At 41.1% G+C, this 14,271-nt stretch overlaps 1 protein-coding gene across 7 annotated transcripts in view; it reads right to left on the bottom strand.

The window, feature by feature from the left end:
* The window catches only part of LOC103028529 (NACHT, LRR and PYD domains-containing protein 3), a 383,714-nt gene that overhangs the window by 70,944 nt on the left and 298,499 nt on the right, over nucleotides 1-14,271 (bottom strand). For 4 of the 7 annotated variants that reach the window (XM_049477114.1, XM_049477112.1, XM_049477115.1 and 1 more), the window contains one exon: nucleotides 10,485-10,674. In XM_049477114.1, coding sequence (XP_049333071.1) covers nucleotides 10,485-10,674 — 190 coding nt within the window. Of the gene's footprint in view, nucleotides 1-8,432; nucleotides 10,234-10,484; nucleotides 10,675-14,271 lie in introns of all 7 variants that reach the window. The other 3 variants (XM_049477113.1, XM_049477117.1, XM_049477116.1) reach the window with 3 other exon arrangements.

Here is a 14,271-nt window from a genome sequence, read left to right as displayed (position 1 = left end):
GCTAGGTGGTTGCTAGGTGGTTGCTAGGGTGTTGCTAGGCGGTTGCTAAGGTGTTGCTATGGTATCCGGGGTGGTTGCTAAGGTGTTGCTAGGTGGTTGCTAGGGTGTTGCTAGGCGGTTGCTAAGGTGTTGCTATGGTATCCGGGGTGGTTGCTAAGGTGTTGCTAGGTGGTTGCTAGGTGGTTGCTAAGTTGTTGCTAGGCGGTTGCTAAGGTGTTGCTATGGTATCCGGGGTGGTTGCTAAGGTGTTGCTAGGTGGTTGCTAGGTGGTTGCTAAGGTGTTGCTAGGCGGTTGCTAAGGTGTTGCTATGGTATCCGGGGTGGTTGCTAAGGTGTTGCTAGGTGTTTGCTAGGTGGTTGCTAAGGTGTTGCTAGGCGGTTGCTAAGGTGTTGCTATGGTATCCGGGGTGGTTGCTAAGGTGTTGCTAGGTGGTTGCTAGGTGGTTGCTAAGGTGTTACTAGGTGGTTGCTAGGTGATGTATATGCATAAATTAGATTAAATGGCTACGCAACGTGCAAATACATCAATCAGCTATGCACGCTAGGTTGCTTTGGCCGTTCGGGGGTGTCCAAACTTTTGACCCGTGGCTCCATTACACACAGTACTGGGGGGCCGGGGTGTCCAAACTTTTGACCCGTGGCTCTATTACACACAGTACTGGGGGGCCGGGGTGTCCAAACTTTTGACCTAATGCTGTTTTATCCCATAGCTGCTCCATTACACACAGTACTGGAGTTCTAGCTACCTGTCCTTCGATCTAGCTGCCGTCCTCCGATTGGCCCCATTCATTCCAATGGGGCCACTTCGTACGACAATCGTACGAAATCCGTACGTCGTAACTTTTCGTAACGCATATTTTCGGAAAGAGCTCAATAAGTTCTACAGGTCATCAATTGGTTTCATCTTCGTATTTCAAAAATTGCGACGTCCACGGGCGTGCAAAGTTCTGCCCATTCATTTTCAATGGTCAAAAAAACGCGTACTTACGAAGTTTTTACGAAAAACGTAAGTCCGATCGGAAAGCTGTATACAAGCCCACCATTCCCGATATGGACGCACGTTTTCTCTTTTGAACGAAGTCGATATTTCGAAAACTGCGGCACTAGTTAACCGGACAAAAAACAGGTGGAATAATAATAATAATAATAAAAACTAGATTGCAGTTCCTGCAGAAACTGCGAGTGTGATTGCAGTGCTGGCTGGTATCTGCTAAGGTGTTGCTAGGTGGTTGCTAAGGTGTTGCTAGGCGGTTGCTAAGGTGTTGCTATGGTATCCGGGGTGGTTGCTAAGGTGTTGCTAGGTGGTTGCTAGGTGGTTGCTAGGGTGTTGCTAGGCGGTTGCTAAGGTGTTGCTATGGTATCCGGGGTGGTTGCTAAGGTGTTGCTAGGTGGTTGCTAGGTGGTTGCTAGGGTGTTGCTAGGCGGTTGCTAAGGTGTTGCTATGGTATCCGGGGTGGTTGCTAAGGTGTTGCTAAGTGGTTGCTAGGTGGTTGCTAAGGTGTTGCTAGGCGGTTGCTAAGGTGTTGCTATGGTATCCGGAGTGGTTGCTAAGGTGTTGCTAGGTGGTTGCTAGGTGGTTGCTAGGGTGTTGCTAGGCGGTTGCTAAGGTGTTGCTATGGTATCCGGGGTGGTTGCTAAGGTGTTGCTAAGTGGTTGCTAGGTGGTTGCTAAGGTGTTGCTAGGCGGTTGCTAAGGTGTTGCTATGGTATCCGGAGTGGTTGCTAAGGTGTTGCTAGGTGGTTGCTAGGTGGTTGCTAGGGTGTTGCTAGGCGGTTGCTAAGGTGTTGCTATGGTATCCGGGGTGGTTGCTAAGGTGTTGCTAGGTGTTTGCTAGGTGGTTGCTAAGGTGTTGCTAGGCGGTTGCTAAGGTGTTGCTATGGTATTTGGGGTGGTTGCTAAGGTGTTGCTAGGTGGTTGCTAGGTGGTTGCTAGGTGGTTGCTAAGGTGTTGCTAGGCGGTTGCTAAGGTGTTGCTATGGTATCCGGGGTGGTTGCTAAGGTGTTGCTAGGTGGTTGCTAGGTGGTTGCTAGGGTGTTGCTAGGCGGTTGCTAAGGTGTTGCTATGGTATCTTGGGTGGTTGCTAAGGTGTTGCTAGGTGGTTGCTAGGTGGTTGCTAGGGTGTTGCTAAGGTGTTGCTATGGTATCTGGGGTGGTTGCTAAGGTGTTGCTAGATGGTTGCTAGGTGGTTGCTATGGTGTTGCTAGGCGGTTGCTAAGGTGTTGCTATGGTATCCAGGGTGGTTGCTATGGTGTTTCTAGGTGGTTGCTAGGTGATGTATATGCATAAATTTGATTAAATGGTGTTTGCACGTTGCTACGCAACGTGCAAATACATCAATCAGCTATGCACGCTAGGTTGCTCTGGCCGTTCCGGGGTGTCCAAACTTTTGACCCGTGGCTCCATTACACACAGTACTGGGGGGCCGGGGTGTCCAAACTTTTGACCCGTGGCTCCATTACACACAGTACTGGGGGGCCGGGGTGTCCAAACTTTTGACCTAATGCTGTTTTATCCCATAGCTGCTCCATACACTCACAGTACTGGAGTTCTAGCTACCTGTCCTTCGATCTAGCAGCCGTCCTCCGATTGGCCCCATTCATTCCAATGGGGCCACTTCGTACGACAATCGTACGAAATCCGTACGTCGTAACTTTTCGTAACGCATATTTTCGGAAAGAGCTCAATAAGTTCTACAGGTCCTCAATTGGTTTCATCTTCGTATTTCAAAAGTTGCGACGTCCACGGGCGTGCAAAGTTCTGGCCATTCATTTTCAATGGGCAAAAAAACGCGTACTTACGAAGTTTTTACGAAAAACGTAAGTCCGATCGGAAAGCTGTATACAAGCCCACCATTCCCGATAAGGACGCACGTTTTCTCTTTTGGACGAAGTCGATATTTCGAAAACTGCGGCACTAGTTAACCGGACAAAAAACAGGTGGAATAATAATAAGAATAAGACTTAAGAATAACAGTACTGTGATTGCATACTGCAATCACACTAATAATAAGAAGAAGAAGAATAAGACTTAAGAAGAACAATACTGTGATTGCATTACTGCAATCACACTAATAATAATAATAAGAATAAGACTTAAGAAGAACAATACTGTGATTGCATTACTGCAATCACACTAATGAATCAAGTATTTGAGAAATTCAATAAAAATCTATGCTCACCAGAACACGATCCAGACCCAATAGATATTCACACTTTCCTCAATAATATACACCTACCCAAACTAACTGAAGAACAAAAAAGAATATTAGAAAAGCCAATAACATCAGAAGAACTCCATAAAGCCCTCCGTAAGATGCCTAATAACAAAGCACCAGGACCAGATGGCTTTCCCGCAGAATTCTACAAGCACTTCTGGTCAATATTTGGCTCAATGTTCAGTAGAGTAATAGCAGAAATTAAACACAATAAGAGACTACCAACATTAATACAGCTACAATATCACTCCATCTTAAACCTACAAAGATTCTACCTTACCATCCAGCTACCGTCCACTGTCACTAATTAACACAGACACAAATAAGTAAGACATTAGCTACCAGACTGGAAACAGTTATCCCATCCCTCATATATTCTGATCAGACCGGCTTCATCAAAGGCAGACAATCAGTTACCAACATGCGCAGACTACTCAATCTGATACATCACACAACAGTCCATGAGTCAAAAACTGCAATAGTCACTTTAGATGCGGAGAAGGCTTTCGATAAGGTTAACTGGAAATTTCTTTTCACTACACTACATTAACTAGGTTTTGGAGAATCATTTATAGAATGAATTAAAACTCTCTACACTTCACCCAGAGCCACAATCAATACTAACGGACTAATATCACAGAATTTCACACTGCACAGAGGAACTAGGCAAGGATGCCCACTCTCTCCTCATTTGCACCATTAGCTCATCTCCACCATTAGCAGCAGCTATACAACAATGCCCAAATCAAAAGGTATCCATACCCACACTACCGAACAAAAAATCAGCCTTTATGCAAATGATATTCCACTATTTCTACAAAACCCACTCTCCTCAATTCCTCAGACTACACAAATAATTGAAACATTCTCTAAAATCTCAGATTATTCCATTAACTGGTCTAAATCCACCGTTCTACCATTTAACATGAACTTATCAGACACAGCAGTTCAGTCACTCCCTATCCCTATGTGCACTGAACACATCACATACCTGGGAATAAAAGTTTCCACCCAGCTGTCTGAGTCACTTAATTTTAGACCACTACTCACAAACATCAACAATGATATCCAACGCTGGATGAACCTACCACTATCCTACCAATATCCACAATCAAAATGACAATATTACCTAAATTAAACTACCTCTTCTCAATGATTCCCATCCAAACTCCACCTACCTGCTTTAAAAGCTTTGATGCAATCATCTCTAAATTCTATTGGAAAAATAAACCACCCAGAATCAAATTAACCACATTACAAAATTAAAGAGGCCTAGAAGCTCCAAACTTCCAACAATACCTCTCTGCAAACCAATTAAAGTACATTATTAAATGGATAAAACCAAATCAAACTGATGAAATATGGAGAAAAGTAGAACAAACATAAATTATTGAAATACAAATCTCAGACTTACCATTTATTAGCACAACAATCAATCACCACCCTTGTTTCAAAAACTCAATGATATCATCGACTCTGACAGCTTGGTGGAAAATGCACAAGAATTTGTATTAGTCTTAATGGTCCTCCGAAGAGGGGGGGTGGTGGCGGGCAAAAAAAAAAAATAATGTTAGAAAATCAAAAGCAAGTATTGTATGTTACAAATTCAAAAGAGAAAAAATATATAGCAAATATATATTTTAAATATACTTGGTTACTTTATTATCCTTTGCAGTTATTTGAAAATTATTTCAGTTTCGATTTTGCCAGTTTTTGCTTTTATTTTTGCGTTTTTGTGAATTTTCTGTGGATTTTTTTTATTTGTCTGTTAAAGACTTTTGCTTCTGGAATCTCTCCTTTGCTTTAGTTTTTTGCTTCTGAGTTTTGGCACACTTTTTACGGGTGGGCGGGGCTAAGAAGAAGGCCCCTTGAATCTCCATTGGTCAGCTGATTCTGGACTGACGGGTTCCCTGAACCCTCTGAGACTGACCACGCCCACCCCGCCAGTTTCAAGCATCCTTCCAAACACGGAGAGCAAACAGTTTTCAGTGCACAGCAGCAGCACCAGATACTTTTACAATTAAATTTCATACAAACATTCTGTTTAATGTTATATTATTCTCTGTTTCACTCCATTAAAAAGCTCACATTAGCGAGATGTGCTAAATATTCATGCACAAAGTATGATAGTTACATAGTCAGTGAGCTACTGAATTAGATAGTTACCTATTCAGTGAACTAATGAGTTACCTAGCCAGTGAGCTAGTGAGTTAGCTAGTTACCTAATCAGTGAACTAGTGAGTTACCTAGTCAGTGAGCTAGTGAGTTAACTAGTTACCTACTTTGTGCATGAAAATTTAGCACACTAATGTGAGCTTTTTAATGGAGTGAAACAGAGAATAATATAACAATATAACATTAAACAGAACATTTGAATGAAATTTAATTGTAAACACAATCTGCTGCTGCTGCTGTGCACTGGAAGCTTTTTGCTCTCCGTGTTTGGAAGGACGCTTGAAATTGGCGGGGTGGGCGTGGTCAGTCCAGAACCAGCTGACCAATGGAGATTCAAGGGGAACGCCTTCTTCTAAGCACCGCCCACCTGTGAAAAGTGTGCCAAAACTCAGAAGAAAAAAACTAAAGCAGAAGCAAAGGAGAGATTCCATAACCAAAAGTCTTTAACAGAAAAATTAAAAAACTCCACAAAAAAATCACAAAAACACAAAAATAAAAGCAAAGACTGCCAAAATCCAAACTAATATAAAGCAACCAAGTATATTTAAAAATATATATTTGCTATATATTTTATCTCTTTTGAATTTGCAACATACAATTTTTGCTTTTGATTCCTAACATTTTGATTGCAGATTTTATTTTTTTGTGTAAAACTTTTGGAACAAACGGAGAGACAAAAACAAACAAAGAGATGGAGAGAGAGCAACAAAGCTCTCTATCCAGGTCTGAGCTGGAAGTCTAAACCGGATTGTTACAGCTGGACACCGCATTAAAGCGTTTCAGTCGTTTAACCAGAAAAGAAATTTGCATGCTGGGTGGAGGCGGGTCAGATTACGGCAGAAGTTGGGGTAAAACTTGGTGCCGAAGTAAAACTTGGGTTAAAAAAATAGTAACGCGTTACTGATTCCAACTTAACAGCGTATGTTAATGATTTAACGCTGACAGCCCAAATAATTTCAAATGAAAAATCACAGAAACACTGACCTGAGAATCTGCAGTTTACATTGTGAATTCTTCAGTCCAGCAGAGAGCAGCTCCACTCCTGAATCCTGCAGGTCGTTGTTACTGAGGTCCAGCTCTTTCAGGGAGGAGTTTTCTAGGTTTAAAACTGATTCCAGATTTTCACACGTCTTTCTTCCTATATTACACAAAGCTAATCTGAAAATGTAAGAATAAACACAAGCACAAATGATTTTACAATGACTTCAATGTTTAAATAACACATTTTAGTGATTTTTTAAATGTAATGTAATATGAAATATAATCAGATTAATCATGATTATAAGAAGATTTGTAATTAACTGCAATTACATTTGTTTTTCATAAGACAAGTTTTTATAGTGGATATTTAAATGTAATAAGAAGAATGAATGTAAGAAATGTAAAATGCAATTATTAATGATGTAATTTTAAAAAATATTATACACTTGTAGGTTTGAGGGGAAATAAAGCTAACGTGGGGTGCTGGAATAAAGAATGCATGGTGAATTGGATTGGACTAAGGAAGTGTTTGCTATTGCACACATGCTTACAATAGGGAAAAGACAATTTAAATGGCCTGGTGGAAATATTTACAACCAGTATTCATTAATATGTACACTGTCACTTTAAGAGCTCCTTACACTATATGCACAGCCCTTTTACGTGTGTAGCTATTCTGAGAGCATAGAGAACTAGAGTGTGTGTTGTGCTTTACCACAGAGAATGCTGGACCTAGCTTCTTCCTTTTATTCAGTTATTTTTTCTGCAAGTAACAACATATATGTGGTGCTTTTGTGCTCATGTATGAAATATGATGTATTTTTTATGCGGACATTTTATATTTTCCCTAAAACGTTCAGTGAAGAGACATGTTTGTGCATCGATCATACATGCATACATACATACATAAGAGTTAAAAGAAAAAGGAAATGTGCATAAAATAGTACAGTTACTCTTTTTGGTATTTAGTCTGTAGATGCAGTACCATGACAAATTAAAGGGCATGGAAAAGTCTGCACAGGGAGATATGTTTTGGGCTCCTCCCCTTTGCCAACCTGGAAAGAACATCCTGCTCAGACTAACCTTGCACACCCTTCTGTTATTTAGTTTATTTAGTTAATTGTGTTTTTATTTGTTGTCTTCTTTGTTATTTTGGTCTGTGATAACCTGAAACACTGACCTGAGAATCTGTAATTTACAGTGTGAACTCTTCAGTCCAGCAGAGAGCAGCTCCACTCCTGAATCCTGCAGGTCGTTGTTACTGAGGTCCAGCTCTTTCAGGGGGGGAGTTTTCCACGTTTAAAACTGATTCCAGATTTTTACACGTCTTTACTCCAAGATTACATGAAGCTAGTCTAAAAAACAAGAACAAACAAATGATTTTACAATAAACCCAAAGAAGAATATTTGAATGGATTGACATAGAATAGAAAACAGAGTTAAAGTGAGAAATTTATTGTCTATCTAAAGAGTTGGTGTTTCTTTATACTGAAATAGTTAACATGCAGATTTCTACAGTTCACCAAAAGCTCTGTTAAAACAGAAAATACATTTAACAAAACAGAGAACAGGCAAGGCTTTTTGGAGTATGTGAATTTATTCTATTTTCCCAGTTAAACTCTGGAAAAACATTACACCTTCTCCCACATACATATGTTAGAAATAAATACAGACACTTAAAATGTATGTTCTATATGAAATTGTTATGTTGTATTGCTAATCATCATTTCTCCAAAGCATATTGAGATATGATTTTTTCTGTCAAATCACACAGTGCTACTATCTATCTATCTATCTATCTATCTATCTGCAAGAGATGTGCATTTATTTTAATAAAAACATATAACTTGCCCAAAACCTTTTTTGATTGTAGGTAATCAGTCTATGACAGAAACTTCACATACTGTTTACATTAAAATGATGGTTTAATTATTATTACACCCAATAAATAATTTATTCTTATATGTAAATAATGTGAATCCACCACTGATTGAATGGAAACTGATTCTACACATCAGCAGTTAATTAAAAACTGTGTGAAGGCCTGAATAATAATACTCACACAGCTCTTCTGGATATTTTAACTACTGGCAGCAGCCTCAGAAGACACTCCTCTGATGGATCATATTTACTGAGGTTAAACTCCTCCAGGTCTTTTTCTGAGTTCACCAAAACAAACACCAGAGCGGACCACTGAGCAGGAGAGAACCTGGCCTGTTGAAGACAACACTCTCCACCTCCACTCAGGTATTTCTGCACTTGCTGCACCAGAGAATGATCATTCAGTTCATTCAGACAGTAGAACAGATTGATGGATTTCTCTGGAGATGAGTTCTTCTCAATCTTCTTCTTGATGTATTTGACGATTTCCTCATTGCTGTGAGAGATCCTCTCTGTCTGTGTCAGTACAACTCGTAACAGATTCTGATTAGACTTCAGTGAGAGACCCAGGAGGAAACGAAGGAACAGGTCCAGGTGTCCACTCTCACTCTGTAAGGCTCTGTCTATGGCACTGCTGAGGAAGTCAGTCATCTTTGACTTGCTGAAGAGTTCAGATAGTTCAGTGTTTTGGTTTTTAGTGGTTTGCTGATTCAGAACACTTCTGTCAATGAAGCAGATGAATGCATATAAAGCAGCAAGAAACTCCTGAACGCTCAGATGTACAAAACTGAAGACCTTCCCCAGGTGCAGCTCATGTTCCTCCCTGAAGATCTGGGTACACACTCCTGAGTACACTGACACTTCTCTAAAATCGATACCACTCTCTCTTAGATCTTCCTCATAGAAGATCAGGTTTCCTTTCTCCAGCTGCTGGAACGCCAGTTTCCCCAGAGCCAGGATACTTGTTCTAGTCTGCTGAGGATCAATGTCACTTTTCCCACTGTACTTCTGGCTCTTGTGTTTGATCTGAAAGATCAGGAAGTGTGTGAACATCTGTGTCAGGGTTTTGGGAATTTCTCCACTCTCAGCTTCACTCAGCATTCTCTCTAGAACAGTGGCTGTAATCCAGCAGAAGACCGGTATGTGGCACATGATGTAGAGGCTTCTTGAAGACCTGATGTGTGTGAAGACTTTGTTGGCCAGGTCCTTATTACTGATCCTCTTACTGAAGTACTCCTGTTTCTGAGGGTCACTGAAACCCCGCACTTCTGTTACCTGATCAACACACTCTGGAGGGATCTGATTGGCCGCTGCTGGTCGAGAGGTGATCCAGAGGAGAGCAGAGGGAAGCAGATTCCCCTTGATGAGGTTCGTCAGCAGAACATCCACTGAGGTTTGCTCTTCTATATTCACCAAGATCTCATTGTTCTGGAAATCTAGAGGCAGTCGACACTCATCCAGACCATCAAAAATGAACATGATTTTGTAGCCCTTATAATGTCTTGCTTTTAAATCTTGTGTTTCTGGGAAAAAGCTCTGAAGAAGATTCACCAGACTGAGCTTCTTCTCCTTCATCAGATTCAGCTCTCTAAAAGGAAGTGGAAATATGAAGAGAATGTCCTGATTTACTTTTCCTTCAGACCAGTCCAGAATGAACTTCTGCACAGAGACTGTTTTTCCAATTCCAGCAACTCCTTTAGTCAGTACAGTTCTGATGGGTCGTTTCTGTTCTGGTAATGGTTTAAAGATGTCGTTGCATTTGATTGGTCTTTCCTCTGTTGTCCTTTTCCTGGATGCAGCTTCAATCTGTTTCACCTCATGTTCCTGATTGACATCTCCTCCACCCCCCTCCGTGATGTAGAGCTCAGTGTAGATCTCATTCAGAAGTGCTGACTTTACATGGCCTGAAATTCCTTCATTAAGTATCTGATATTTATCTCTCAGCTTGGATTTGAGCTTTCGTTGACATGCTGGGGCCAATTCTGATAACAGAGGAAGAGAATAAGGAAAATATAATTAGCTGTGTCTCTTTATGGAAGACCCCTGTGTAGAACGACTTTGATACAGTAGATAATTGTTAGGTTTAAGGATACATTTGATGCTGTGACACAATATCTTATAATTACAAAATCCAGTTAACTATTGCTTATTATTCTAATTTGAAAAGCAGAACTCCTCTGAGGAAATAAATTAGCACTAGTTGTTCCCCATTCTCATGACCCAGAACTCTTACTGCTCTCTAGTGTGTTGGCGAGGTTTGTCTGATTCATGTTCCTCAGGATGTGCAGTGTGACCTTCAGCACCCCCTCCTTCTGATCATCCTCCATCTCTCCCTCAGAGCATGCTGGGTAATCTGAACTCAGGAGCTTCTTGAATGTGTTCAGCTCGTTCTTCACTAGAGAGATAAACTTCTCCTGCAGCTCCTGATTAAGAACAAACATCAGAGAATCGGTAAAGCTGTTACAGTACAGAGAGAGAGATAATGACACTGATCTGAGGAGGAAAGGAGTTATGGATGCTTTGGTGTATAAAAGGATTTAAACATCATGTTACTGACCACCATCTTATTGCATTAATATTAACATTGTTACTGTTATAATACTCTAGAAAACTCTATAAAACTGAGGGTGAATAATTTACAGTTGCAAGAACCGGTATGTGAACCCCTTGGAATTATTTGGATTTCTGCATGAATTGGTCATTAAATGTGTTCAGATCTTCATCTGTCACAACAATAGACAAACACAGTCTAATACATACAAAATATATATGTTTGCATGGTTTTATTGAACACAACATGTTAACATTCACAGTTTAGTTGGGAAAAGTATGTGAACCCCTAGACTAATGACTGTTTTAAGAGCTAATTGGAGCCAGGAGTCAGCCAACCTGGAGTCCAATTAATGTGATGAGATTGGATGTGTTGGTTAAAGCTGCCCTGCCCTATAAAAACACACACCAGTTTTAGTTTGCTGTTCTTAAGTAGCATTGCCTGATCTGAATCATGCCTCGCACAAAAGATCTCTTAGAAGACCTACATTCAAGAATTGTTGACTTGCATGAAGCTGGAATGGGTTACAAAAGTATCTCTAAAGCCTGATGTTCATGTGTCCATGGTAAGACAAAGAGTCTACAAATGAAGAAAGTTCAGCACTACTGCTGCGACCGATGTGGTTGTCCTGTAAAGATGACTGCAAGAGCACAGCGCAGAATGATCAAAGAGGTGAGGAAAAATCCTAGAGTGTCAGCTGAAGACTGAATACAGAAATCTCTTGCACATGGCTAACATTGTTGTTGACAAATCTACAATAAGGAAAACATTAAATAAGAATGGTGTTCATGGGAGGACACCACAGAGGAAACCAGTGCTGTCCAAAACAAATTGATGTTTTGATGTTTAAAGCACCTGGATGTTCCACAGCACTACTGGCTAAATATACTGTGGACAGATGAAACCAAAATTAATTTGTTGTTTGGAAGGAACACACAATGCTATAGTGCTGGGCGATACAACGATATCGATTTGTTTCGCGATAATTTTTCCCACGATGACGATGATAAGCCTGGGCAATAGAATTCGATAAACATTCATTCCCATTTCCCGTGTAAGTAGCGCCGCGAACGGGCGCAGCACGTGATCACGCTGAACTGCATGCTCTTCCAAGTACCACTGGGGCTGGATCTGATCCAAGTCCTCCCATAAGTCCGCAGACCAATGAAAACACAACGTAGGAGGCGTTTGAACAGACCCAGCCGCACGCTCATCTTTGCTCAGCTGGAGGACCGCGTTTAATCAATAGCAGGTTACGGGAAGATGGCCAGTAGAGAGAACCCCGAAAGCGAAAGTGAAGAGGAGGGTGAGCCATCTGCTCTTGATGACATTGTTCCAAAGAAAGGACGTACCACGTCCAATATATGGAAGTGGTTCGGATATCTTAAGTCCGACCAAGCGCAGTTAAGCCCAAAATGCAGAATATGTCGCCGTGCAGTGCAGACAAAAACAGGAAACACTACTAATTTGTTTCATCATTTGAAAAAATATCATCCTGTCGAGTACACAGAGAGTGTAAACATACGTTCAGATGCCGCTAGCCAGCCGCTAAGCCATGGCACTAGCCAGCCATCGAGCAGCGGAGTATCTCCAAAACAACAATCAATTGTGGCGACGTTTGCCTCAATTACCCCTTACGAAACAAAAACGAAAAGGCACCAGGAGATTACAAAAGCGGTCACCTATTTCATGGCTAAAGATATGATGCCGCTTAGCACAGTGGAGAAAGAAGGGTTCAAGAACCTAGTGAAAGTACTTGACTCAAGGTATCAACTACCCGGCAGAAAATATTTTTCACAGACTGCGCTGCCGCTGCTTTATGAGGAATGTCGAGCAAAATTGGAAGCCGAGTTAAAACTTGTGAGACACTTTGCTACTACCGCTGATATGTGGTCAAGTCGAACATCTGAACCGTACCTTAGCCTCACTGTGCATTACATCGACGAGGAGTGGAATTTGCAAAACAGATGTTTGCAAACGGCGTTTGTCCCTGAGGACCACACAGCAGAAATAATCTCCCACGCGCTCGAGGACGCACTCGCATCGTGGGGTCTAAGAGAGGAACGACAGGTCTGCATCACTACTGACAACGGAGCGAACATTGTTAAGGCAGTCTCACTTAAAAAATGGACTCGCCTGCAGTGCTTTGGACACCGGCTGCACCTAGCAATTGGTACGTTCTGTTATATTATTATACACGTTTAATCATTTTATTGTATTTTAATGAGTATTGTTGTGATATACTATTGTAATTTGCTGCATTAGCCTGCATTCAGGGAGGGGAATAATCAATTTATTGAATACCATTTTATTAAAAATCCTAATGCTATTGCAATTTAATATAAGCAACAGAAAAATAATATAAAGGGTCTATTATTTATTAGTTTTATTAGGTAAATATTCATAGATTTTATATATTTGTCTCCTTGTACTTATTTTACATGCCAAAGAGGTGTGTGTGTGTGTGGGGGGGGGGTAATTGAGTCCAATAATCACCAAATACATATAGTCATCATTAATAAAACAAATATATTGTGTATTTGTCCTGTAGAGAGAGGTGGGAGAGACAGCAGAATACAAAGAGCCATAGGTGTGTGTAAGAAGGTGGTCAGTGCCTTCTCTTTCTCATGGAAAAAACAGAAAGCTCTAGCAGCTGCTCAAGAGGAACTCAATTTGCCCAAGCACAAACTTGTCACAGAATCCCCTACCAGGTGGGGATCCCGTCAGAAAATGGTAGGAAGACTTATTGAGCAAGAGAAGGCTATTGTAAAAGTCCTCTCTACTGATAAGAAAACAAGGCACCTTGTACCCACCTGGCAAGATGTGGACATCCTAGAGTCTGTCCACAAGGCTTTGAGCCCGCTAGTGAGCTTCACAGATGCACTCTCTGGAGAAACATATGTTAGTGTATCCTATGTGAAGCCTGTGTTGCACCTCCTCAATGAGGACATCCTGAAGCCAGATGCAGACGACTCAGACCTCACAAAGAGCATCAAGACTACGGTAATCAGCTATTTGAATGAAAAATATGATGAAGCTGCGACCGATGACCTTCTGGACATAGCATCCCTACTTGATCCTCGGTTCAAGACCCGTTACGTTAAAGAAGAAAAGGTTAATGGGATAAAAGCTAGAGCCATGGCTGAAATGTTACATGAAGGACTGAACAACCCAGAAGCTGATAGCACTTTGAAATCCACAGAAGATGAAGGAGGAGATGCTACACCAGCTAAAAAGCAGAAGATGACACTGGGGAGTTTTTTCAAGAAGCCTCATGCAGTCACAACAGCTGGCCTTACAGAACAAGAAGCTGCTGAAGCTGAATTGAATAACTACCTGTTAGCTCCTGATGCTGATAGTGAGACCAGTCCTTTGGCATGGTGGAAGATTCACTCAACAACATTTCCAAAAATGAGCCTCTTAGCTAAGCGTTACCTCTGCATACCTGCTACAAGTTCACCATCAGAAC

The sequence above is a fragment of the Astyanax mexicanus genome, chromosome 4 (genome assembly GCF_023375975.1).
Source record: "Astyanax mexicanus isolate ESR-SI-001 chromosome 4, AstMex3_surface, whole genome shotgun sequence".
NCBI classification, from domain to species: Eukaryota; Metazoa; Chordata; class Actinopteri; order Characiformes; family Acestrorhamphidae; genus Astyanax; species Astyanax mexicanus.
The sequence above is the reverse complement of the archived record's forward strand: the minus strand, read 5'-3'. Positions and strand labels throughout refer to the sequence as shown.